Source organism: Cervus elaphus, chromosome 11 (genome assembly GCF_910594005.1).
Source record: "Cervus elaphus chromosome 11, mCerEla1.1, whole genome shotgun sequence".
Lineage (NCBI taxonomy): Eukaryota > Metazoa > Chordata > Mammalia > Artiodactyla > Cervidae > Cervus > Cervus elaphus.
The window spans coordinates 39177154-39205035 of NC_057825.1; the positions used below are offsets into that span (position 1 = coordinate 39177154).

The following is a 27882-nucleotide window of genomic DNA, read 5'->3' on the forward strand; positions in this document are numbered from 1 at the left end:
CGCCTTTGTTGGGGCGGGGGGAAGGCTGTCCTAAAATATGCCTGATTCTTAGGTTCTTCCTCTGCCCCCACCTCTCGCAGTCAGCACGCTTTATAACCCATAATCTGTATCTGTACGAAAGGCACTAGGTAAAGCCATAAACAAGTTTGTGTTGTTGGGGAAGGAAACTCTTGTGTGCCTGCCCTAGAGCATCCGGCATTATCTGAGAGACCTAAAACTACTTGTTAGGTTTCTAGGGGCGCCTACGGCAAGCGGGACGGACAAACTAGCCTTAACGTTTGGACTCTGGTTTCCAGGTTAGTTTCTCAGGGTTTGTCGGCCGAGTCCCGCTTGGCGGAGGCGAAATCTCTCGGCTGAACCATGTCGGCCTTCGAGAAGCCTCAGATCATCTCGCATATCCAGAAGGGTCTCAATTACACGGTGTTTGACTGTAAGTGGATGCCCTGCAGTGCCAAATTTGTGACCATGGGCAACTTCGCACGGGGCACCGGCGTCATTCAGCTGTACGAGATCCAGCAAGGGGACCTAAAGCTGCTGCGGGAGGTGGGTGCCGGGTCGAGACCTCCCAGTTCCAAGATCTGGGACTGCTGGTGGAGGGGAGTGCGGATCTTGGGGGCGGGAGTTCTGCGTTCCTTTTTGCCAAAGCCTTTGTCCAGAGTCCCCCCAAAGCGCTGCTGAAGCTGCGCGGGAGTAGCGAAGCTGACCGCAGATTGAGGAATGCTTCGGACGTAAACGCTTTGGTTCGAGACCTGAATTCTCATCGGGCTAATTCATTCGTGCCTTGCTGGTCCCTTCCGCCAGTCATCCCCATCCCCCTCCCAGTCCAGTGCGAGGTCCCTGGAGGTGACGTAATGACTTCACATTTAAATTCGAGGCGATTCTGGGCAGTGCGCAGTTGTTTGTGTAGTCTTTTAATAGGTACAAGATAGTAAAATACTTGGTCATACAAGCAGAGCCAAAGCAGGCACTAGGATGCCTGCTATGTAATTGGAGGAGGCAATCCAAAACAGTTATTCTTTCAACAAGTGTCCATTGATTGCCTGGTATTCTCCGGCTAGTAAATGACAATGTCCCCGATTATTATGGAGGTTTTTTCCTAGGGGTTAGAAAATCAACTAAATAATCAAACCAACAATACATAAAATACAAACTGAGATGAATTCTCTAATGTAAAGGCACATGGTTCTATGAGAATAAAAACAAAACCAGAAAACCAGATTTTCATTGAGTAAAAGCAAACTAGGTCAAATTAGGAGTTGAGATTTCCAAGAGGAAACAGCTCAGCAATGAGGGAGAGAAATTATCTCCTTTTGAAACAAAACATTAGAGAGGAGGCCTTGTAAATGCTGTAGATCATTTAAAAGATTTATGCCTGTTTTTGTAAGAAAAATGGGACATCAATGAAGGGTTTTAAGCAGGGTGTGGCAAGGTTAGGTTTACAAGTTTTGTAAAGGCTACACTAATGGAAGAATTGGAGAATAACAATATTAACTCACCTTTTTATATCTGTTTACCAGTTTTTAAATGCATTTATTTGGGTTGCCTAGGAAAAAAAAAAAAAAGATCAGTTATACTCAGATGTTAGCATTGTCATAGATTACAGGGAAGTTTGTAACTCCAGGGACCAAAAACTATGGAGAGAATCTGCTTGGAGGAGTTAGGGCCTCAACTGATAGGCAAAGGATGCATACACTTTCTCTAGGAAAGCTTAGATTAGAAAGTATGTAAGGCCTCATCCCGTTTTAAATTTCTATGAATGCCACTTTTCTTGTTCAGATTGTCTTTGCTAGCCAGGCACTCTGCTCCTAAACATGGCTGTTTCTTTCCTACCTTTCCTTATGTTTTTCATCACTTAGCCCCAGTCACATGTTGCTATTCTAAGATCCAGTTCAGATTATTTAACTATTGACATCTCACTCCTGATCCCCACATAAAGTAACTTTTCTTTATTGCTTTCCTATGGTACTTATTATCTGTGCTAGGAATATATCCTTCTGTCCCATGTATCTCTAATTAGATTGTAAACTTCCAGAGAGTAAGGACAGTTCTTTAGTGTGGTATAAAAGGAGCAGCTCCTCAATAAATGATGTGTTAAAAGAATGAGTGAATTTATGTCTGTAAAAGGATATAACTTGGAACATTTAAATATTGATTTATTAATCATTAATTGATTGAGGCCAGGAGTTTGAACACGTAGGAAACATTGAAATTGAAGAAAGAAAATGGTGAACTATCAGGAATAAATACTAGTGACATTTTTTTGGTAAGGCTTTATGACTTGTGTACATTTCATGAATACACTTGTTCTGTGAAGAGAAATAGTGTATTTTGTTTCTTCTAGAGTTCTAGAAGATTCTAGCAGTATTTTTTTTTAATAATTTTGCTTTTTAACTTAAGTAATGTATGTTCATGATAGAATATAACAAAAATATAGATAGGGAAAAGAAGTAAATTGATGTCACCCACCTCAACACTAGGAATATCCACTTTTTATATTTTCACCTGTATCCTTTGACTTTTTTCTTTTTCTACCATAAATTTTCCATTGAGAACCTATCATTTCAAGGTACTATAATAAAGAAGGATCAAAGATATTTGAAAGATGAGTCCTTCCTCCTAAACAGCCTACTGCCTAAAGTGAGGGTAATACAAATGCACAGATTTGAGAGCTTACATTGTGTTTGGCTGTGATAATGCTGTGGAAAAGAACATAGGTTAAGAACAGCCCCAGTGATTCTCAGCTCTTACCGTGCGCCAGGAACATCTGAATGTATATCGTTACTGTTGTTTTGTGTGTACTTGTGTGTACGTGTTTTAAAATATTCATGCCTTGGTTCCACCCCTGAAAACTGATGCACTGGGACTCTTTCTTGCCTCTAGACTCTAGAGTCCCAGCATCAGTATTTTTTAAACTTCCACCAGATGATTATAATGAGTAAGTAGGGTTGACTATCTTCATTGTTTAGTCCCAAAGTTGTATCTTTTGCAACTCCATGAACTGCAGCCTGCCAGGCTCCTTCTGTCCATGGGGTTTCCCAAGCAAAAATACCAGAGTGGAATGCTATTTCCTCCTCCAGGGGGTCTTCCTCACCCAGGGATCGAACCTGAGTCTCCTGCATTGGCAGGCGGGTTCTTTACTACTGAGCCACTTAGGTACCTTTGGGGCTTCCCAAATGCATTTTCCTTTATTTCCCCTCTTTTTCCCTCTTCTAGAGCAAAGTTAGTTTCTAGCTATCATTGTGCTAGTTGAATTATTGGTTAAAAAGTTAGGAAACATAAAATATTAGGAAACTTGATTTTATCCCTAGAGAACTACCTCAAGCCTTGTGCTCCAGAGTCCATGGGTGCAGGATAAAAAGGAAGGAAGAAAATGGGTCTTTGCTGGTGCCTTCTTATTACTAATCAGATAGATAGCGGATGAAGGCAGGGTCTTCGTATACAACTGAGTAGTTTGTTAAACTGCACACAGGTTTCTGGCCAAGGGTTCAAGGGAAGGCTGAAATCCATCTCTCTCCAGCTTTTCCCCTCTTGTGTGAGACTTCCATCAGCCTGTAGAGGGCGCCTTCCACCCCCGCCCCCCAACCCTCCCTACTTGGCCCAAAGGACTAGGGGTGGCCCTGAAAAGTGCTACAGTCGGGGATGTTTACACTTTAAAAATTAGTGATAATCTAATAAAGTTCTGCTTTCTTAGCCCTTGTGCCACTGAATTCACTGCTTGTTAACATTTGGTTGACTAAACCTTTTAATGTTAATTAAGTAGTGCCAGGATGTGGAGGAGGAAATACTGACAAGCTGTACTAGATCCACCCACAGATAGAACAAAAATAGCTCTGCTGGGAATTATCGATCATGGGCTTCCTTAATCACGTTAACTTATTAGAGCAAAGAGAACCAACAATTGGGGGTCAAATATGTCTGTCATCAACGGTCATTTTCAGTATCATAGCAAAAGTTAATATATTCTAATTTACTTTGTGGACCACATTTTGCAAAATAGATCTCCATTTTTTTAAACCAGTTTTCTAGCAGGAAAACTTAAGTGTCCTCTGAATTCTTTTCATCTTTTCTTTTCCAAAGGTAAAACATTTAGCAGGGACAAGGAGGGGTCCGTTTTATGAACTATTAAAAAGAAAAATTAACTTTACTCCAATGTCCTTTCTTAATTTAGCTGATGTTATCATTTCCATGAACGTCTAAGGAAAGAGCAAACATTTCTGCTTTTTTAAGTCCACTTGCCAACCTAGCTCAGCCTTTCTGAGCAAAGCGCAGCCCTCCCTGCTGTGCAGATAACAAGATGTTTATACATTTGAGTTTATTTTTCAATATGTTTCTGTATTTTGAGTTTACTTTGATTCTTGATCTTTAATTTGATTCTTAAAACATCATTTGCAACAGACCACTAGTTAAATCTTTGATATAAGAATATATGGCTATCCTTTGATAAAAGGATACAAGGATAAAAAAATAACAGGAAGCATAAATATCATGTTTACATTTTATAAAGACATAAAGTGAAGGTAAAAACCGAAGGGCACAAATCTGAAAGTAGGTTTAAGTCAGGCGTTACTTACCTCCCCAATCTAGTTCAGGATTGGAGCATTTCTTTGGGACTTCTAAGGGCTCGAGTTTACAGAATGGGGGCTACATAGGAAATGTTTATTTAACTGATTTACATATAGTCCTGGAGACAGCCTATGGTAGGAGAAAGAGCTTGGAATCCACCTGACTGTAGGAACCTTGGGCGAGTTTCTTCATCTTTTGAACCTGCTTGTCATCTGGAAAGGGGTGTTCCAAACAGTTTGCAGTGGCATGTGTTAGAAGGGATGGACTAGTACAGAAGGACATCTAGAACAGTTATCTGATGCATTGGTATTCCATATATGGATGCTGTTTTTATTATTACATATAAAGTGACACCGAAAACCATGGTCTGTCAGGTGAAAATATGACGGGAGAAAAGGGAACATGACCTCCAGCAGTGGTTTCCCTCTCTCCAGCACTGGGACTGAGAAGTTAAGCCATGTTCATTTATACTTTCATTTAACAAATGTTGAACACCAATTAGGTGTTGAACAAGTTGCTGAGGGCCCCCGTTCCTGTGGTATTCATTCTAGGAAGGGAGGAAATAGATAATTGAGTGAATAAAAGAATTTTGTTGATAAGTGAAAGAAGATTAAACAGGGCAAGTGATTGGGATTTGGGGGTTTCACTTAAGATTGGAGGGGTGGGGAGGATCTCTTAGAGGCGTTGACATTTAAGCTGAAATCGGAGTTGGTAGAAGACATGATGATGTGGGGGAAGACCAGTCCAGGCTGTGGGAACAGCAAATGCAAATACCCTGAGGCAGCTTGACTGGTGAGTCTGAAGAACAAAAATGCAGCCGCAGGTGTGGCTGGAGTGTGAAAGGAGAGAAGCCAGAAATGAGGTCGGAGAGACCAGCATGTTCAGCCTTCAAAGGGCTTTGTACATTTATATGCCACAAGCCTTGGTGCCACTCCTGTGGGCCTATGCCTCTAAGTGTAGATACATTTTTATCTCATTCCATTCATTATTTGCAGTAAACCCCTCTTTTAGAATCCCTGCAATGACACACGTTAAATTATCGAGTATAGGCCCCACCATGTACTAATATTAGAGTAGTTCTCAGGTTGTTTTCTCCTAAGGTCGGAATTCTCAGATGTGTTCAGGTGTCAGTACATCTGGACTTTGTGGTGTGGTTTTTAGAACAACATGAAATATTGTAATAATTAGTTCTACCTCTGCACAAGGATATGTTTTCCCAGTAGAAAAAAATACATACACTCTTGAGTATATATATTATATATACTTTGATATTTGCATCACAGGAAGTAACCATGCATAAAAATTTTAATGCTGATTTCAAGGTTTTCTTATTGTTGTTTATTAGCTAGTATTTCCTAGCAGACAAACTAAAAAAATTATTGAAGAAAACTTAAACCTGAGAAAAAATATCCATTAGCTCTGTGTGTGTGTGTGTGTGTGTGTGTGTGTGTGTATCTATCTGTGTATCTGTGAATTTATGTTGGCTCTGGAAGGTCAGTGGTTGCAGTTTTCTGGTTTCTCTATTCCACACGGTCTAAAGGCAAAAGTTAGGTAAAGCCATAATAGAGGAAAACTTTGGCTTCCCAGTTTTTTTATTAGTAGCAGTAAACACTTGGAAGTGTGTGCTTCCTACAGGAACTGAAAAGTAGGAGTCAGCAATTTTCTCTTCCATGACCTAGGAGGAAGCGAGACCCCGTCAGAGACTCCTGGGGAAAGCAGTGGAATTATGGGAAGCAGAATCTTTAACTGGTGGAAGAGAAGACGGTGGGTGACCAATCTTCCCAAGGCGATTTGGGGAAGAATTTTCCCAGAGAGTTTCATCAATATATGGTGCAAGGCCTCCTGTAGTTCTTAATACCCAAGTCCCTGGAAGCATATTCCTGTCCCTCAGGGCCCACCTGTTTCTTACCTGAGAGGTCTGTTCATATCTTCTGCCTTAGACTGAGGGAATCATTAGCAGTGACCTGGACCTGAAGGGGACCCAGGCCCTGCGTGAGACAAATGGGAGGAAGGAGTGGGGAGCTGTTTCTTCAGTTGGTCCAAGTTGGAAGTCTGAATTAGTTTAGCTATAGGAATTGTGTTCTAATAGTGTGATTAAGTGATTCGCTACAATGATTAATTAGTTAATTGAGTGATTAGCTATGTCAGTATTAACATATTGTTTCAGGTATTTTATTTGGGAGAAGGGGATGGTGGGGAGGATGTAAATGATGTGGAATTGGAAACTGCTTTATTAAATTGACAAAATTGTGATCCTCCATGGTGTCCCATTGTAAGATATGTTTTCCATAAAATTGGAAAAATAGCTGAAATAGATGAATATCAGTTTTCTGATATCAAATATAACTGATGCTATCTCAGATCACCAGTGTGTTAAAAAGGAGAAAAAATTAACATTCTGTGTTCTAGTCTCATCAGTACAGTCTTTTACCACCATGTTATTGCAGGTGTCTGAATAAACAAAATTTAATCAAAAGGTCCTGGACAGTTCCAAAGAGTCCCAGCTTTATTTTAGGCCAGGCTACCTGCTGACTGCTAGTTCATCCAGATCCCAGGCAGAAAGCTCAGCAGGCTGGGAGTTTCCAAAGCCCCAGGGAGTATGATGATTTCTTTTGAATCATGAAAGAGAAGTTCAGTTATAGTTTGTGTTATGTGAATTTTATTTTCTTCTTTGAAAATTGCTACATGTATCCTATGTGGAAATCCCCAACCAAACATTGAAAGTGGTAGGAAAATTGCTTTCACAAAGTACATGAAATAGGCCAACCCTAGTGGTAGGGTTGAAGATTGACCCAGCAACTCAAAGATTACAGGGGAAGTGCCCTAGAAACTGGGGAACTCTGTAGAGGGAAAAAAATTCATCCAGATATATCTCTAAGTGAAAAAAATCAAGTCAGTGGACAATATATTGATATTATGATGCTCTCTATTAAACCAAATCTATATGTAGTTGTAAATAGGTAGCAAAGGGTCTAAGACAATGGGGATTACTTCTGGGAAGTGTCAAAGGGAAACTTACTTTTCACCCTTCAGGTCTTTGGTTTTGTTTGCATCTTTATAGGGAACATGTACTATTTTTGTTAAAAATAAAAGGAAAAAAAAAAGGGAACTTCCCTGGCAGTCACATGGTTAAGACTCTGCCTTCCAATGCAGCGGGTGCGGGTTTGATCCCTGGTCTGGGAACTGGGATACCACATGCTGCAGGGTATGGCCAAAAATTAAAAATGAGTAAGTAAACATAACATGGTAAATCAACTGCAGTAAAAAATTCAAAAAAGAAAAAAGTTAAAGATTGCAAGAGACTAAATGAGAGAAATAGTTTTGTCCTGCTGAGCTGACAGTAAATGGAAGGTGCTATTCTGCAGCTAGAGTGTGATATGTGGATGTGTGTATATATGTGTGTGCACTCAGACACTCAGTTGTATCCAACTGTTTGTGACCCCATAGAACCTCAGTTCCACGTCCTCTAGAGTTTCCGGGGGCCAAGGCAGCTGGACATGTAGACTCCAAGATGGACTTCAGTGACATGCGTGGGTGGAGTTTGCATATGGCTATTTTACTGATGTGACTACAATTACTTTTGTATAGCATGGGTTTGAACTGCATGGGTCACTTATACCTGGGTATTTTCTCAAGAGTTAATACTACATTACTACATGGCCCATGCTTGGTTGAATCCACGGATGCAGAGGAATCTTGGATATAGAGAGCTGACTATAAGTTACCTGTGGATTAACTCCTGTGCTGTTCAAGGATCAACTGTTATATATAAACTTAGAACAATAGTCTTTTATTTTTATTTATGTTTATTTATTTGGCCAAGTGGCTGTGGAATTTTAGTTCCCCAAGCAGGGATTGAACCCAGGGCTTTGGCAGTGAAGGCTCGGAGTCCTAATCACTAGACTTCCATGGAATTCCCAACAGTCTTTTAAATTAAAGAAATATCAAAACATTGGCTAATCCATGCTAACAGCTGTGCCTTTGGTGCACACAGGTATACACACCTCTTTGCACTGAAACGGTCTCAGAGAGAATCATTCTCAGTTTATAGGATTCTGCAGGGAAAACTATACAAGACACATAAGTGGTTTTTCTTTTTTTTTTTGGAAGAGTAATATCTTCAGTATATCCTTTTTCTTTAGAGGCTTTTAAAGAAGAATACCACATTAAATGCTGAAATCTGCATATTTGCAAACCAGTGGAGATATTAGAGGTGTCAGCATTTTAATGTCTTATTAGCGAGATGAGAAGAAAGGGAAAACTCACTCATTTAACATACAAGCATACCTCCTTTTACTGTACTTCTCTTTATTGAATTCGCAGAGACTGAATCTTTGACAGATTGAAGGATTTTGGTAACTCTGTGCTGACCGAGTCTGTCAGCACTGTTTTTCCACCAGCACTTGCCTGCTTTGTGTCTCTGGATCATATTTTGGTAATTCTTGTAATATATTTGTTTTGGTGACCTTTGATCAGTGACCTTTGATGATGATAATGTGATTGTTTTGGGATGCCATCAACCACACCCTGACAAAACTGCAGACTTAATCAGTAAATGTTGTCTGTGTTCTGACTGCTTCACTTGCTGACCTTTCTCCAACCCTCTTCCTCTCCTCAGGGCTTCTTGTTCCATGAGACACAACAGTATTGAAATTAGCCCTACAGTGGCCTCTAAGGAAGAGTCACAGGTCTCTCACTATAAATAAAAAACCAAGAATGTTTATGTTTAGTGAGGAAGGCATGTTGAAAGCCTAGATGGGCCAAAAGTTAGGCATCTTGCGTCATATAGTAGCCAAGGTGTGAATGCAAAGTGAAAGTTCTTGGAAGAAATGAAAAGTTCTACTCCAGGGAACACAGGAATGATAAGTGAAACAGCTTTATTACTGATATAGAGTTTTAGTTTTAGTGGCCTGAATAAATCAGCCACAACATTGCCTTAAGACAAAGCCTAGTTTAGTCCAGAGCAAAGGCCCTAACTCTTCAGTTCTTTGAAGGCTGAGAGAGGCGAGGGAGCAGCAGAAGAAAAGCTGGAAGTTAGCAGAGGTTGGTTCATATGGTTTAAGGAAAGAAGCTGTCTCCTTAACATAAAAGTATAAGATGAAGCAGCAGGTGCTGCAGAAGCTGCAGCAAGTTAGTTATGCAGAAGATCTACTAAGATAATTCATGAAGGAGGCTCCACTGAACAACAGATTTTTGGTGTAGATGAAACAGCCTTCTATTGGAAGAAGATGCCATCTAGGACTTGCATAGCGAGAGAGGAGAAGCCAATGCCTCAAGTCAAAGGACAGGGTGACTTTCTTGTTAGGGGCTAATACAGCTGGTGACTTTAATTTTAAACCAATGCATATTGACCATTCTGAAAATGCTGATTCCTTTAAGAGTTATGCTGAGTATTCTGGCTGTGTTCTATAAATGGGACAATAAAGTTTTGATAACAGCACATCTGTTTTACAGCAAGCTGTTGAATATTTTAGGTCCACTGTTGAGAGCTACTACTCAGGAAGAAAAGGCCTTTCAAAATATTGCTGCTCACTGACAATATACCTGCTCACCCAAGAGCTCTGATGAAGATGAACCCATATGATTCACACTGATTTCATGCTTGCTAGCACAGCATCCATTCTGCAGCCCATGGATCAAGGAGTAATGTCAACTTTCAAGTCTTGTTATTTAAGAAATACATTTCTTAAGGCTACAGCTGCCAAAGAAAGTGATTCCTCTGATGGATCTGGACAAAGTAAATTGAAAACTTTCTGGAAAGGATTCACCATTCTAGATGCCATTAAAAACGTTGGTGATTCATGGAAGGAGGTCAAAATATCAACGTGGATAGGAGTTTGGAAGAAGTTGACCCAGACCTCATGGATGACCTGAGGGGTTCAGGACTTCAGTGGAGGAAGTAACTGAAGTTGTGGTGGACACAGCAAGAAAACTAGAATTAGAAATGGAGCCTGAAGATGTGACTGAATTGCCGGCCTCATGAGAAAACAGTAGTGGATAAGGAGTTTCTTTTCATGGATGATCAAAGCAGTTAGCAATTTTTTGGCAATAATATATTTTTTAATTAAAGTATGTACATTGTCTTTTAGACATAATGATTTGCATGCTTAATAGGCTACAGGATAGTTTAAACATAACTTTTACATTCACTGAGAAACAAAAATTCATCTGACTCAGTTTATTGCAAATGTTTGCTTTATTTTGGTGGTCTAGAACCGAACTTGCCAGATCTCCCAAGGTCTGCCTGTACTGTTCAGTTCAGTTCAGTTCCGTCACTTAGTCGTGTCCGACTCTTTGCAACCCCATGGACTGCAGCACGCCAGGCTTCCCTGTCCATCAGCAACTTCTGGAGCTTGCTCAAACTCATGTCCATAGAGTCAGCGATGCCATCCAACCATCTCATCCTCTTGTCATCCCCTTCTCCTCCTGACTTCAATCTTTCCCAGCATCAGAATCTTTTCCAATGAGTCAGTTCTTCACATCAAGTGGCCAGAGTACTGGAGCTTCAGCGTCTACATCATTCCTTCCAATGGATATTCAAGACTGATCTTTAGGATGGACTGGTTGAATCTCCTTGCAGTCCAAGGGACTCTGGAGAGTCTTCTTCACCACCACAGTTCAAATGCATCAGTTTGGCGTTCAGCTTTCTTTATAGTCCAACCCTCACATCCATACATGACTACTGGAAAAACCACAGGTTTGACTAGACGGACCTTTGTTGGCAAAGTAATGTCTCTGCTTTTTAATATGCTGTCTAGGTTGGTCATAGCTTTTCTTCCAAGGAGCAAGCTGCTTTTAATTTCATGGCTGCATTGCAGGCAGATTCTTTATCAGCTAAGCCACCAGGGAAGCCCGCCTGTACTTTTAGACTATACAAAAATTACTAAAGGAAAAGCATGGTAATTTTTTATCAGAAAACATTTTAATTGCTTTTTTAAATTGTGTGCCTTATTTAATTCCCATATAGAGCCGTGAATATGGATTACAAATAGGTGCTTACCTAAATGACTTATCCTTTCTCCCTCCCTTCTGTCAAGATTGAAAAGGCCAAACCCATTAAATGTGGAACATTTGGCGCAACATCTTTACAGCAGAGATATCTGGCCACTGGAGATTTTGCTGGAAACCTTCATATATGGTAAGATTATTTCGTCAGTGTGAAGACATAAGCAATTTCTTTGATAGTTGTGTTATGCTTCCACTGAAAGAATTTTAAGATGCTTTTGTTAAATTTTAACTATTTATAAGAATATTGCAATTACTTTTTAATGTATATTTTTAGATTTCACATTTCAAATCTATTTTAAAATACTAACATTTTTCTTTAGCTTTTTCAAATAACATTAATATTTATTTCCACACAGGCTGTTTAGTGCTAGCATTTAGCACCCATATTTGTAATAAAGGGCTGTTCCCTCCACCATGAAGGATACAGTATATAACAATGCTCATGTATAACACTGAAAAATTAGATGTTTACATTTTAAGAAGATATTTGGCGTTACACAATAATATATTTTTGTATGTTTTAATTTTTTTAACATAGAACTCCCAGTTCATTAAACTTTTTTCTTTTTATGCTTTAACTTACATCTGAGCACAACTTTTTAGGAACACATCTGTTGAGTAACTCAAGACAAACCTGTTTTGAATAAGCAAAATCTCAATAGTACCAAATGCTTTTAATTTTCATGTTTTATTTAGAGTTATTTCCTCATATTTAGAGTTGAATGAATTGAAATTCCTCTGTAAAACCTTTTTAAGACTATCTCTTAATCATGTAAAATATACAATAATGTTCTAGAGGAACTGTCTTCCCTACCTTGTGATCTTTTTTGATTCTAATTTAGAATCTGCTATTTTGTAACTGAATTACTTTGGCATATTTATTTGTCTTAGGATCATAATATAACATAGAATGAAGCTATTTTAATTCCATTTGCTTTAACTTCTTAATAATTAGCAGGCTTCCCAGGTGGAGCAGTGGTAAAGAATCTGCCTGCCAATGCAGGAGATGCAAGAGATGCAGGTTCGATCCCTGGGTCGGAAAGATTCCCTAGAGTAGGAAATGGCAACCCCCTCCAGTTTTCTTGCCTGGAAAATTCCACGGACAGAGGAGCCTGGCAGGCTACAGTCCACAGGGTTGCAAAGAGTCAGACACAACTGAGCGATTGAGCACACATGCACTTAAGTTGGCGTTTACTAGAATGCAGAATGCATTAATTTTTACCTGCTGTGTCATATACTTTCAAAGAACTTGAGAGAGACCAATCTGAGTGTTATTTTTTAAAATAGATACATTTTCAGCACAAAAGTGTGCAACAAATCTAACAGTTGACTGTCTTCCTAACAGAGCTTCCTAGTATAGGTATTACTGCTTTATTTTCATTGGTAAGTCATAATTTCATGTTAAAAGAACTGATGTTTCAAAGTCTATGAAAAGAGTAAACCAGTTCTTTTAAACAGAACCTCAGTCCTCTTTAGTCTCTTGACGCTTTCACAATTAATGCCACAAAGGTAAACATCACCTCTGAATCAGGTGAACTTCTCAAATTTTATTTGCAAGATTTTACTGATAATTCTAGGCCTAGTAGTAAGTTGAGATTACATGTCATGAAGAACTAAGTTCATTAAAAAGAAAAAGTACAAGTAATTTTTGAAAACTGACTTGCTGAAAAGAAATGTGGATAGAGGCTCCAATACAAAAGCAGAAGGAGGGGTGTGGAATGGAGAGAGACAAGAGAAGGGTGTATTAGCATAACCTATTTGAGCCACTCACCCAGTCATAGGTTCAGACACATAGAAGAGGTGCTTTCCAGTCTTCCCTTCACTTAACTAACCTAGAATTAGAGACTTGAGCTAGTTTGCCTGTAATATCTATTGTGGTCAGCATGACGACAAACTGAGAATGTAACTAGATGAAAATAGTGTGGAACTCAGAAAATAATATTAAGGGAGAAATGCATACAAAGCAAATGCTACTCATGTTTTATCTCTCAAAAGATCTCAAGATCAAACTACCAAGGCCCACTTTGGAAACATTCTAAATCTCTTTGAATTTACTCTGTATTTAAAGCAGTATTATCAGCCTCCATGTACTAGAGAGTCAACAGGTTTGGGGCCCCACCCTAGAGATACTTGTTCACTATGTCTGGGCAGGAGCCTATGAATCTGTATTTTTTTAGAAACATCCCTGGTGGATTCATGTGCAGAGGTCCTGGATCAATCGTCTTTGAGGACCATTGAGTAAAGTGGGCTCAGGAGTTAGAATTCCAAGTTGAATGATGACAACTCTCACGGAGGCCTTGAAAGAAGCTAAAATATAGAGGAAAATTTGGAAGTAAATGTATAAATTACCTTAATTGAAAAACCCTCTTTTTTTTTTAATCAAAAATCTCAATATGGCCTGCATTCTTAGATTTGAGTAGTGAACTAAACGTTTGGGGTTTGTGTAAGTAAGAAGCTGTGTTCTGTCGTTCAGGAATTTGGAAGCTCCAGAGGTCCCGGTGTACTCTGTAAAGGGCCATAAAGAAATTATAAATACTATAGATGGTGTTGGTGGACTTGGAATTGGGGAAGGGGCCCCTGAAATTGTGACTGGCAGCCGAGATGGTAAGTCAGAATATTCTGTGTACATTAATTTTTTTTAAATTAAATCTCTGTGCAGCAGTATATTCTATGTGGAAGTCTTCCTTAATCCTTGACCCCCTAAATCCTAACTCTCTATTTTTTTTAATGGGCAAGTTTGATTGTGTATCCCTCAATTGTCTCAGGCTTTCGGGAGATTTTGAGATAGAGGCATAGCACTTACTATTTTAGTCTTGAGCTAGTTCAACTATTAACAACCATAGTTTCCTCTGAACCTTGAGGATTTAAAAAGTCTCTAGAAATTTTTGAGGTAGCTGACGATATACTGTGGGTGGCAGCTTTTCATTTTCTTTTTTTAAAAAGCAGAATTAGTACTTGTGAAAATTGTCGTATTGACAGCTGGTTGAACACTGCAGTCTGTGGTCTTTCCGCTGAGCTTTGCAGGAAGCTTCCGGAGCTCCAACTCTGCTTTTCCCCTGCAGTGACTAACAAGCGACAGGCCTTTTGGGGTCCTGAGCTGTTATGAATTTAACAGTCAGAATTTTTGTTGCTGCAGAAGGGGGACCTAAGTGATCAGTACCTTTATTAGTTTGGCTAGTTTTTTTTAATGCTCAAGACCATGAAGAAATTATTTTCACAGAAAAGTGGAATTTAATTTTCTAACAGTTTCTCAAGAGCAGCTGTGTTTTAGAAAAAATCAAATATTTTTTCCAATCATAGAAGCAGTATGGACTATAGAAGGAAAAATTACAGTCTATCACACTAGCATAAATATCAGGTTGGTTTTCCTTTCTAGTCTAAGATACAATTTATTAACACTGTATTATCAGGGTTAACATGATTTAGTTTTGTTCTTTCTTAGTCTTTTTGTTTTTTGTCGCTTCACCAGGGCATACGGAATCTCAGTGTCCGGACTAGAAATTGAACCTGTGTCTTTAGTAGTGGAAGTAGGGGGTGCTAACCATTGGACCGCCAGGGAATTCCCAATTCCCTCAATTTTGTATCTTAATCTTTTTATAGTTAATGTTTTGTCATATGACATTGCTGTTTTGGTGTGGTCTTCATAATTATCATTTTGATGCTTTATAATATTCCATCCTATGAATGTATTACAGTTCCTTAGCCGTGTCCCTGTTAATGAACATTCAATTTGCATTAAGGTTTTAATTGTTGTTTTGGGAGAATGACAATGAAATGAGTATCATCACGTATGTAACTCTTTTGGAATAATCATATTTTATCACTTAAGAAACTTGTCAAACTTCCCAGAGTACCTATTTACCATATCAACTATGGTAGATGAGGTAGACTGCCAGTCTGCCCACCAGCATTGATTCCTTTTTCCCCCTAATTTTAGAGATAAAAATGCTATCCAGTCCTGACTTGCATTAACGTCTCTCTGTATTTGGTTTTTAGTTAATTTTGCTTTGCAGATTTTCTGTTTATGTTGTTTGTTCATTTAACTATTACAAACTTAATGTTACCAATTTTTATGAGTTCTGTCATGTATAACATGCGTGCTCAGGCATGTCCAACTCTTTGTGACCCCCATGGACTGTAGCCCTCCAGGCTCCTCAGTCCATGGGATTTTTCAGGCAAGAATACTGGAGTGGGTTGCCATTTCCTGTTCCAGGGGATCTTCCCAACCCAGGGATTGAACCTGTGTCTCCTGCATTGGCAGACAGATTCTTTACCACAGAGCCACCAAGGAAGTCCATAGAGAAATGATAATAACTTGTCACATTTATAGGAAATTTATTTTTCCTTGAAGCAGCCTTTATAATGACCAGCTTTATCCTTGGCCATAAATCTAGTGAAATATCTCCCCTTTTCCTGCATTTGTAATCCTTTTCAAGGATTTTTTTTACCTTTTTTCTGATCTCACTTGGGTACTTGCCTTATAACCATTTTATTACATGTCTTTGTGTTTCTCAAAATCAGTGACCCTAGTTAGTTTTCCCATAATTTACATTAAAATGAGGGAGTTAAAATTAAATTGAGAAGAATTACTGGTTACTTTTATTAACTTCTTCTCTCTTCTTTACTGCCATGGGGAAATGAAACTGAATTGTATATGAAATGGTATTCTAAAGCCTCATATATGAAATCATAGATATAAAAATTAGTTTATTTATATGTATAAGAAAAATGCCAATGATTATATGGGTACTAAGGAGAAAACATTAAAATGACACTTGCTTTATTCTAAATAAATAGTACATTTGTTTTGGGCTTAAATCAAGAAAGTAAGGCATGGTTTAAATTATATAACATTTGTGTTTGCCTTGTCAGTCCTACCTTGTTGATGACTTAAGAACACTTGTTGGCTTTGTTGTGTATCTACTAGTTGGAAATCAAGTCAGGTGGTATAACATGTGGGTTATATATCTCTTATATTAAGTACAACTTGCCCAATAACAAGTCAGAAAAACGTGACTATTTCTCAGATATTGTAACATCAATAATATCTCCATGTGCATAGGAAGCCATGTGAAGAGAATGCAGAAAGAAATGCCATCATTCACTATTGAATTTTGCCAACTCCTTTTTTTTTAATGTCAGGAACTGTAAAGGTGTGGGACCCAAGGCAGAAAGATGATCCTGTTGCTAATATGGAACCTGTACAAGGAGAAAACAAGAGAGACTGTTGGACTGTGGCATTTGGTAAATGGCTGAAGGACTCTTACACCTGAAATACCAGATTATAAAAAGCACAGTGCTTCAGTAAAGGCCTGATGGTCGGTTTAGAATCTCTTCTGTACCTTATTCTGGCAATTTATCGAGGCAAATAGACATGGTGATTGGGCCTGGGTTTGAATTCTTACTGTGCTACTTACTGGCTTTGTGACCCAGGGCAGGTTATCAGGCTTCTCTGATTTTTGCTTGCTTCATTTATAAAATGGAAGTCATGATAGAATTTACCTAATAGTATTGTTATGAGAATTCAGAGTTAATACACGTAAAATGCTTAGAATTGTGCTTAGATATCAACTGTTCAAAAATACGGACTATTATTATTTATTTCTGTTTAACTTGGTAATATTGACCTAGTTTAGAACCACATGCCATTAGTGAAATTAAGTAGAGCCTTAGATGGTAACCTGACCAAGCTTACATTGTATGCTACACAGTGTGTGTGTATTTTCTAAAACTAATTATACTATTACAAAATTGTATCTTAAAAATTTTATAATCATGTTCCTCTATTAATATACTTAAAGTGAATATTGATGTTTGCCCTTGTATCTTTCACTGAGCACCAAAATTACAATTATTTTTGTTATTAATAATAAAGATAAGAGCCATATTTAGTTTTTTTTTTTTTTTTAGTTGGAGGCTAATTACTTTACAATATTGTAGTGGTTTTTATCATACATTGACATGAATCAGCCATGGATTTACATGTATTCCCCATCCCGATCCCCCTTCCCACCTCCCTCTCTACCCGATCCCTCTGGGTCTTCCCAGTGCACCAGGCCCGAGCACTTGTCTCATGCATCCAACCTGGGCTGGTGATCTGTCCATATTTAGTTTTAAACCATTATTTTCTTTCCCCTTTTTCTTAGTATAATTGGTGTAGATTAACAGACATTAAAAATGAGATTTAACAATGTATGTGGCCTGTCTAGCTTTTTATGTTAGTTTTAAATTGGATTGTTGCTTCATCAGAGGAAAGTTTTAAATTTCCCATTTTAAAACTAAATTACCACTGAAATTGGGAGGTTTCTATGTGTATATGTTATAATTACTATGTATGTGTGTATAAATAACAATATAAACCAAAAACATGCACACTTGGGAAGAAATTTCAGAATTAGTGTTTAGAATCGTCATATAAAATTTATGTAATAATTAAAAAATAATTAACTTTGGGTCCATTAAAGGCTTTTTAATCATTGTTCTAAGGGATGTAAGTGCAGTTTTAAATATAGGACATTAAATTTAAAGAAAGGACATTTATCTGAAGCAGACTCTTATTTTAACTTCAAGAAGCTGGTAATTTTAATAAAAAGTGCTATTTACATTAATTGTATCACTCATACAAGGTCAGAGTGATAATAGGTCACAGAGGCATGGATCAATACAGAAGGAATCCCAAGGGAGCCAAAAGAACATATTGACCTCAGTCCAAGGATATGTAGGATTTGAAACACTGAAATTGGGAGGAGATTTCAAGTATTGGAAGAAGAGTATGTAGAAGGAATGGAGGTAGGAATAGCCTTAAAGATGGCGCATGGCCACAGCCAGAGGTGTTTAGATGGTCTGGAGGTAGCGGTAAACCTTTGAAGGCTTTTGCAAGGATGAGATATGATCAGAGCTTTAGCTTTACACTGTGGTCGTGTAGGCAGGAGAGCTGAGTGGCAGAGGAAATGTGAGTTCTGAAGCTCTTTGCAGTATTCCAGGAAATATGTAGGTTTAAGAAGCAGTGAGAATGGAACAGAGGAGTAAATTCAGAAGATAACAATGTGGCAAAATAAATACAGTTTAGCAATTTTTTTGGACATGAGGAACAAGGGAAAGGATTATGTCCAAGGTAACTGAATTTTGAGGTTGACTATGAAGTGAATGATGTTAATTGAAAAAGTTCCACAGAGTATGTAATAGTTTTTAAAGGAAGACGATGACATCAGTTTTAGACATCATGAGTTTCAGCTGCTGTCATGTCATCTCAGTGAACCCTCCAATGGAAATGCAGGGCTGGAGTTTATAAGAAAAGGGAGTAATCCAAAAAATTCCTGGATGTGAGCAAGATGAATTCAACTGCAGGTTGTAGATTTACTTCAACTGTGAGCATCTGATAAGATAACACCAGAACAACATTTTGCAAAATAAGTAAGTTTACAGTAGTTTCCATTTGCATTCAAAGAAAGCAATGGAAGTGTAACTGTATTTATTCTACCAAATCCTGCTATGCTTGAATTATTAGTCTTTACAAATAGAGTATAGAAAGAATATTTGTTTTCAATTTAAAATCCAGTAAACACTTTCATATATCTCTTGAGCACAGAATCTCAGTAAAGAGCTTTTTTGATAAACAATATCAGACACTAAATTAATAATCCTGGTGTCCTATAGGATTAGTAAAATGAGATTCTACCCAATGTGACTTCTTCACCTGATTTGGTGCAAGTGACCTGTGTAGTTTTGTAAGGTTATTTTTCTGTTTTGTTTTGTTTTTTATTTTTATTGGAGTATAGTTGATTACAATGTTATGTTAGTTTCAGATGTCCATAAGTTTTTTTAAGCAGCCTTCAAATCAGCATTTAAAAAGATCTGAAATGTCATGTCCTGATTTCCAGGCAACGCTTATAATCAAGAGGAACGTGTCGTGTGTGCCGGCTACGACAACGGAGACATCAAGCTGTTTGATCTCAGAAATATGTCCTTACGGTGGGAGACAAATATAAAAAATGGGGTAATGTGCATTTGCATTCTTTGCAGTTTCTCTGAATGTCTTTTCCATGCACCTCTGAACTATAAAAGGAAAGCACCCCTAATAACTCGTCTCAGTAAAACTCCTTTATGAATGGATGGTTCTTAACCTTTAGGGTCTGTGAAGTCCTTTGAGGATCTGGTTAAAAATCAGATTAGATTTGTGTTCAGATCAGACCCGTGGCAATGACGGAACACTGCTTTTTCAAAAAAATGAAATTGGTAATGTTTTAGTTACCATCAGAGCCAGCTTTGTAAACAGTCGTTTATTTGGATTCATAGTTTTACAAAGGGAGTTCTCTCCCACCTTGTAGTAGAAGAATGATACAGTCACGTTTAGTTCATTATAAGTCAGCCCTTTTCAGGGAGATGTTTAAACATATATAACCTTAAAATGCTGTAAAGTTACCACAAAAATAAAATAACAAAACTACAAAAAAAAAAAAAAAAATCAGGGACTCTCTCTGCAGAAGGAGAACACACACCCAGGTGTGGTGTGACAGTACCTGGTGGGTCACCGCCCCTACAGCCCATCTCTGGATGCCTGTGGGCTACGCAGTGTGATGTTAATGTGAGCTGGTAATATCAGGAAGCCCGAGATGTAATTGACTCCCAGGTACTTGCAGGTTTTTGGTTCCTGGGTTGTACATCTTTAGTGAAGAATGTGGTTCCTTCCTGTTTCCTCTAGTCAGCCTTGACTTAACTTTATAAAATCATTATGTAATAATGGTAAAATGTTAAATTATGGCTTTCCAAATGTACCTCAGTGCTTTAGATGATTATGGGACCTTACTAACCGAGAAGAAAATTTTCTAGTTACAAGTATTTGGTATACAGATTCAAAAGATAAAATGATTGTTTTTTAAGTGCTTTCACATGAGCCAATAATGTGAAAGTTGTTTTACTTGGTTTGAAAGAAACTCTTGGATATAATCATTGGAGCATCACTCATAAATATTCTCTATTTTCAGGTGTGTAGCTTGGAGTTTGACAGAAAAGACATAAGTATGAATAAGTTAGTAGCTACATCTCTGGAAGGAAAGTTTCATGTTTTTGACATGAGAACACAGCATCCAACCAAAGGTTTTGCTTCTGTTTCAGAAAAGGTAAAGAGGAGGGAAATACCTTTCTATGAAGGAGAATGTTCATATTAATAGCTTGCTTTAGACTGATAAATAGAATGAGTCACCAAGTTCCTTCCAGGTTTTTTGCATGAAGGGAGCTATTTTTAATATATTCTTGTAGGATCTTGATAAGTTTTTCTGTGCAAAGAATACTTTTCCCAAAGTTTGTCAGTTTCATATTTCTTGATTATATTCATAATAAAGGCCTTCGTTGGTAGTGACTCTTATTTTGTAGTTTAAGAGCAATCACAAGAAAACTAGCTGGTTTAAGAAATTAGTCAACGATAAGTGGGAAGGAAATCCAAAAAAGAGAGTATGTCTGTCTATGTGTGGCTGATTCACTTTGTACAGCAGAAACTAACATAACATTGTAAAGCAACTGTCAGAATTTTCTTTAAAAAATTAAGAAAAAAAAAGAATTTGGTTAACAAAACATAGTCTGGTGTTTCCTAATAAATATATTTGTATTAATACCCAATTATATACTTTTAGGTATATGCCAGTATCCCAGCCCAGGGATCAAACCCAGCCTCCTGCATTGCAGGCAGGTTGTTTACCATCTGAGCCACCGTGGAAGCCCAATATATACCTTAACATAATACTAATTATATGCTTTTCAAAAATGTATCAACATTTATCCACGTGTGCTCAGTCGTGTCCAACTCTTTGCGGCCCTACAGACTGTAGCCCACCGGGCTCCTCCAGGGGATCTTCCCAACCCAGAGATCAAACCCTCCTCTCCTGCCTTACGGGCAGATTCTGTACTGCTGAGCCATCAGAGAAGCCTCATAGATATACTTTGCCTTGTTCCAAATAGTATTTGAGGTAACTTAGAGGGAGACATTTGGTATTACAACATTAGAAAAATTGATGAAGGAAGCAGCACAAGTGGAAAGCACTGGTTTAAAAAAATGAAATTGCCGTCTGGAGTAAGGGGATGGCATAAAGTTCCTGCTGAAACATCCCATCATTTGCGAGAGATGAGTTGGAAATGTGACTCTGAGCTTCCTCGAGTATAAAAGAAAAGAAAAATCAGTCTAAGATTTGTAGTTTCCATAATATTAAATTATGTAAGTTGCTCAGGAAATAAAAATTCACTCCCTTGCTCCTTTTCCCTCTATCATGGAGTCGGTAGTACTTCTCAGACCTTCATATTTTGTCTTAATATTATTAAACTAATTGTTATTGCATACAAATTACTGTTACTGCTCAGTGAACTGTAATCTTAAGGTAACTAGCTATCCACTGTAATTTTGTTTTGCCTTTGTCATTCAAGGGTATATAAAGTATCTATCTGCAACATAAGTGAAGTAAAAGTTACTCAGTCATGTCTGACTCTTTGTGACCCCATGGACTATACAGTCCATGGAATTCTCTAGGCCAGAATACTGGAGTGGGTAGCCTTTCCCTTCTCCAGGGGATCTTCCCCACACAGGGATCGAACCCAGGTCTCCCGCATCGCAGTTGGTTTCTTTACCAGCTGAGCCACAAGGGAAGCCCATCTGCAACATAAAGCACTTACTAAATTGTTCCAAATACAATTGTTAACACGTTTCTCCTTAACTGGAAATTACAGTGTCTCCAAAAAAAATTTTTTTTGTTACATTTAGTTAATCCAGTAATTGCTAAATCTGTCAAATAAAAGACTGGTGTATTTTAGTCATTTCCCCTCTTACTTTTTGCTTTTTATCAGCTTCCAGGAGAAAAAGAGAAGTTTAAGCTACAAAACAAATTAAGATTTAACAGCTGGAACCTAGTCACTTGAGGACTCTCACATACTTAAAGTGTATCTTTTGAGATATGTGTTTTTCTCTGCTAATGGTAATTCTCTTAAAAGGCTATTAAAATCATATGTCAAGACTGATCATTAACTGAAATGCAGATGTCTTATGTGTGGCTTAAATCAAGTTCTCTGGTCTCACTACTTCTACGAAGCAGAAGTCTTTTCTCCCTCCCCCATCCTCCTGTCTCCCCCTCCCCCCTCCCTCTCTCAAGTTCCACACAGTGAATGTAGCACTATAAGGATTGATTTACAAGCTGTTAACATTCATCCAGTTGCTATTTCTATCTTTAATATGACTGATAAAGGACCGGGCTTGTTATAACCATAAACACTGTCTGTAAGTCCTCCTGACCCTTGTTTTGAAGACTAGACAAGTCCAGTGGTGTAAATTACAGATAAGACTTGGAGCTTTACATTAAATTCATTCTATTTATGGTGATTCTTGGTATCTTGGTACTTATCAGTCAGTTTTGTTGTGAACATAAAACTGCTCTAAAAAAGTAAAGTTGTTAAAAAGAAGTTCAGTCTATCCTTTATTCTCCTTAGAAAATATTTTTCTTTTTTTGTATTTTAAGGTTTTTTTTCTCCTTAGAGTGAGCTAGAGATATTTAAATGTATAAAATCTATTTGCATAATTTGTATGACACTATGAAGCTAAATGTTAAGACTTTTAATCTGATAAGTTTTTTTTTTTAAGTTCAGCAGAACTTTGCTTTATAAAACAAGAAAAGTGATTCTTTTCCTAATTTCTGTTGGGCCCTTATAAATCTCTGTAGCCATTATAAAGAGAAGTGCCAGGGGACTTGGTACTTTCACTGCCCAGGGCCCAGGTTCAATCCCTGGTTGGGGAACTAAGATCCCACAAGCCATGCAGTATAGCCCCAAAAAAATTTTTTTAATTTAAAAATAAATAAGAAAGCTTAAAAAGAGAGACATGCCAGAAAATAATTACTTTTGTAACAGTGACTGAAATGATCGAAGTTACTAAAATTGTCGTTGATAGAGGTAAAAATTGTTTTTTTTACAGGTTTCTCTTCTAGGACAGTCTTTTTTTCCTAATTTGTTTTATTGAAGTATAGTTGATTTACAATGTTGTATAAATTTCTGCTCTACAGCAAAGTATTTCAGTTATAATAGTTTGCATCTGCTAATTCCAAACTACCAGTCCTTCCCATCCCACCCCTTCTCTCCCCTGGCAACCATGTCTGTTCTCTATGTAGGGTAGTCTTTCTTTATCCTAAAAACTTATACACTGCTTGTGTGCCTCTTGTTCTGTTCAGGCTCATAAATCTACTGTGTGGCAGGTCCGACACCTGCCCCAGAACCGGGAGGTCTTCCTGACAGCGGGGGGCGCCGGCAGCCTGCACCTCTGGAAGTAGTAAGTCTCTCCCAGGGCACTGTGCCCGTTTTAGGGGACTTGTGGGCGTAAAGTAGGATTCGATTGAACTCTCTGTTTTTCCTCCTCTGACTTAGTTCACTTTGATATGATTTTAAATTTCATGGTATTACATAAGAATTACTTTCTAACCTTTTTTTTTTACCAATATACTTATATATATTTTATAAATAGCAATATAAACCTTTTAACACAACAAGTAGGTTTTTTACTGGTATGTTCCATACTTTAGAGTAGCTCATGAACACTTCATTTCATAAATTTGAAATCGTGGATTTTGCTAGTTTTTTTTTTTTTTTTTAATAGGAAGACTTTGACTGAAGGTTTTTGTGAAATATTATTATTCGGTCATCAGAACAGAACCTTTGGAAGAAAGGAAAGGGGCTGAAATTCTTAGTTTTAGATCCTGATAACTGACTTGCCCAAGTTCAGGCGACGTCACTGTGATAGGACAGGAACAGAGCTTAAAGACGCTGCCCGGCCTCCAGGAAGAACCTTGTCACTGCGTTCGCGTGTCTGCTCTTACTCCCTATTTGCCTTTCCAAGTGGGCTTTCCCCTTTCCTGTAGATTCTTCTTGTCCACATGGAGAAGACCCTTTAACATTTCTTTTAGGGTAGGTTTAGTGTTGGTGAGTTTCTGCTTGTCTGAGAAGTTGTTTTATGTCTCCTTTTATTCTAAATGATCATCTTTCCAGGCAAAACATCCTGGGTTGCAGATTTTTCCCTTTCAGCACTCTTGAGTGTGTTGTGCCATTCCCTTCCAACCTGCAAAGTTTCTGCAGAAAAATGAGCTGATAGCCTTCTGGAGAGTCCTTTGTATGTGACTTTCTGTTTTTCTCTTACTCCCTTTAGAATATTTGTACACTTAATGTCATCCCAGAGATCTTTTAAACTGTTTTCATTTTTTAAAATTTGTTTTTCTTTTTGCTCCTCTGATTGGGTGATTTTTATCATCCTGTTTTCTAGGTCATTTATATATTCTTCAGCATCACTGTCTGTTATTTGTTTCTTTTAGTATTTTTTTCTTCCACCTATTGAGTTCTTAATGGTCTTTGTATATTTTCTAGTTCTTTGTTAAAATTTTCACTGTGTACATCTGGTTTTTTCCCCTAATTCAGTTAACATTTTTCTTACCAGTGCTTTAAATTCTTTATCTGGTAAATTGTTTATTTCTGTTTCATTATTCTTTTTTAGAGATTTTCTCTCTTTCAATTGCGTGCAGTTTTGTTTTGCTTAACTTTCTCTGCCTCTGTGCCTATGTAAGTCTTAAAGGGGGTTCTTATGTGGGAGACTGCGTGTGCGCGTTAGCTTTGGTGAGCGAGCGGCATCTGACGTGGACACAAGTTGCATCTTTCCTCCGGGCAGCTGGCAGCCGTCACTCTGGTAGGGGGTGTGACTGGAGATGGAGGGGCTCGGGCTGGAGCCGGGGATGTGGTGGGACCTCCCCTCTGTTCAGTGGCCATTACTGCCCTATTAGGGTAGGGGTCTGATCCCAAGTTGCTGAACAGAAGCCAGGGAGGTGGGACCAGGCTGCAGCCTTCCTGTGAGTCCCAGTGGCCCTCCAAGCAGCCAAGGGGACTTGTCTCCCCAACATAGGACTTGGAGGCACCCACTCGGTAGCTCCCATCACCTCCCCCCAGGGCGGGTGTCTGCCTATGTATCTCCCCTTTTCCTCTGAGTCCCTTCCCAGGGGCCCGTCCTACCCGATCATTTTTCTTTTCTTTTCTTCCCTTCCCAATTCCATGTGTTTCTCCTCACAGCCTTGGTTGTACAGAAATCCTTGTGCCAGTTTCTAGTTAGTTTTCAGTGAGAATTGTTCCTGTTTTTGATGTGTTTGTGGGGAGAGGTGAGCTCCACATCCTATTCTCAGCCATCTTGATCAGTTTCCACTGATTTAGGGAAAGAAAAAAAAAGATCTTTGTTATCTTTTAAATACTAAACAACTGCAGGCTTTGCCAAGAGACATGGAAAATGTTCTGTAATGTCTGTTCATCTGAATGTTGTATTCTTTTTAAAAATCAAAAGGAGGTGTAGGGTCTGAGAGGAAGAAAGGATAGGCGGTTATCTGCTTATCATTTCTTTGTTTCTGTTCTGCTTCTGAATTGCTTCATGCCTCTTGAAAGTCTTGGCCTTTATTACTACTTTTGAAATAAGGGTAGTCATAGTTGATACCTAACAGGCTTTAAAAGACCTTTGGAGGAATACCCCTGTGTTTCACTAGGAACACATCTCCATGGGGGACAGGTGTTTCATTTCTCACTTTCTCAAATCTAGACCAAATCATATTTATGAGTTGTTAACCTTCAGCTCTTTTTATGTTATAATTTTATATTTTTAGCTGATAGAAGATCAAACGTTCTAGAACTCACTGTTTTCTTTTTTGAGGCAATGATGTCCAGGTCTAAAATCTCCTCCCAATGGCACTTTCCCTTAGAAATGGTACATAGAAGGTCCTTCAGCTTGGAGGAGCTCTGGGCTTAGAAACCAGCGTCAGTGTCTCTTCTGGAAGTGTTAAGATGAGGTTCTGCAAATGTTACTTATAAGACAGAAGGTTACTTGTGGCATCTTAACAATCCACATCTAGAGAATTATAGTAAAAGATTATTAAGAGCACCAGATCAATTTTATTAAAGATGCTAGATCAATCTAGAGCTTTCACAGTAAAATAAAAAATACTCATGCTGAACAGAAATGATGTTTCAACGTTTTTAGTAGAAATAATGGCTTTTTATGAGATTTGTGGGGTTTGGGCTTGAGGTTGAAATACTGTCTCCTTATTGCAATACAACTCAACATTAGAAAGATGTCTTGTGTTAGTCAGACAGTCGTGCCCGACTCTTTGCAACCCTGTGGACGATAGACTGCCAGGCTCCCCCTGTCCATGGAATTCTCCAGGCAAGAATACCAGAGTGTGTATTTACTTCCTTCTCCAAGAAAGATGCCTTAGTATTTATCAGTTCCAGTAGTCAAGTGAGAAATAAAAATAGCTATTGGAGCACATGTGTAAGAATAAAATGACAAATACTAAGGTTTATCTCCTCATACACTTTGATCTTATTTTCAGCGAATACCCGATTCAGCGATCAAAGAAAGATTCCGAGGGTGTAGAGATGGGAGTTGCAGGTTCCGTCAGCCTTCTGCAGAATGTTACGTTGTCTACTCAGCCCATTTCAAGTTTGGACTGGAGTCCAGATAAGAGAGGTCTGTGCATCTGTAGTTCATTTGACCAAACAGTGAGAGTACTGATCGTTACAAAACTCCACAAAATTTGATCTTTGGACTTGAAACCCTCCAAAGCAAATACTCAGAGAATGTAGAATACGTTCTGGGATCCTCTAACCCTCACTGAACAAAGTGCGGTTTGACTGATGGGAAAAGGCCCCAGACAAACCTCTGGGCCAGCCTCTTTCTGGCTGGGAAAGGTCACACGGCCTGACCAGCGTCCTGACTGGGTGGTGGTTTGCTGTTGCACATGGGGTACCAAGGTCTCCAGAGCCAACTCTGTTCCTCCCCCCTCCATTTCTGATAAAAAGTTGCAACTTTTCTATAATTAATTATTTTAAATTTGTTCTATGTCCTCAGAGTTTCATATTCTGTAATTTGCATTTTAGTCTTTACAAGTTTGTAGTAGTGATTTAATTTGTTTTAAAATAGTTTACCTTGGTAAGACTATTGTGAATTAACCTTCATAAGTAAATACACTTTGAGATATTTCAGTGTCAGTAAATCTCCATGAAGAACATTACTCTATGAAATACCAAAGTGACATGGTCATCAGTTTTCAGCAATTTAACTCAGAATGAAATGCTGTGATTGACAAAGACTTTTCTTTTTTAAATTTTTTTAATCTTAAAAAACAAGTTGAATACTGGAGACTTTTCAGTTGCTGACTGTGATGATGTTGAGATGTATAAGACTGTGGGGCTTTTGTAGTCTTGTTTTTTGTCAAACTTTTTAATATATTCTGTGAATAAATTTTGTTTTTGAAGTCTGTA

General features: G+C 38.2%; 1 protein-coding gene across 1 annotated transcript; it reads left to right on the forward strand.

Annotated features, from left to right (window-relative positions):
* The first annotated feature begins 240 nt into the window (after nucleotides 1-240).
* Nucleotides 241-27882, forward strand: DNAAF10 (dynein axonemal assembly factor 10). Its single transcript, XM_043917617.1, has 8 exons — nucleotides 241-543; nucleotides 11601-11701; nucleotides 14045-14175; nucleotides 16714-16815; nucleotides 19452-19567; nucleotides 20556-20690; nucleotides 23772-23869; nucleotides 26952-27882. The coding sequence occupies exons 1-8, from the start codon at nucleotides 361-363 to the stop codon at nucleotides 27157-27159; spliced, it is 1074 nt and encodes a 357-aa protein (XP_043773552.1). The 5' UTR covers nucleotides 241-360; the 3' UTR covers nucleotides 27160-27882.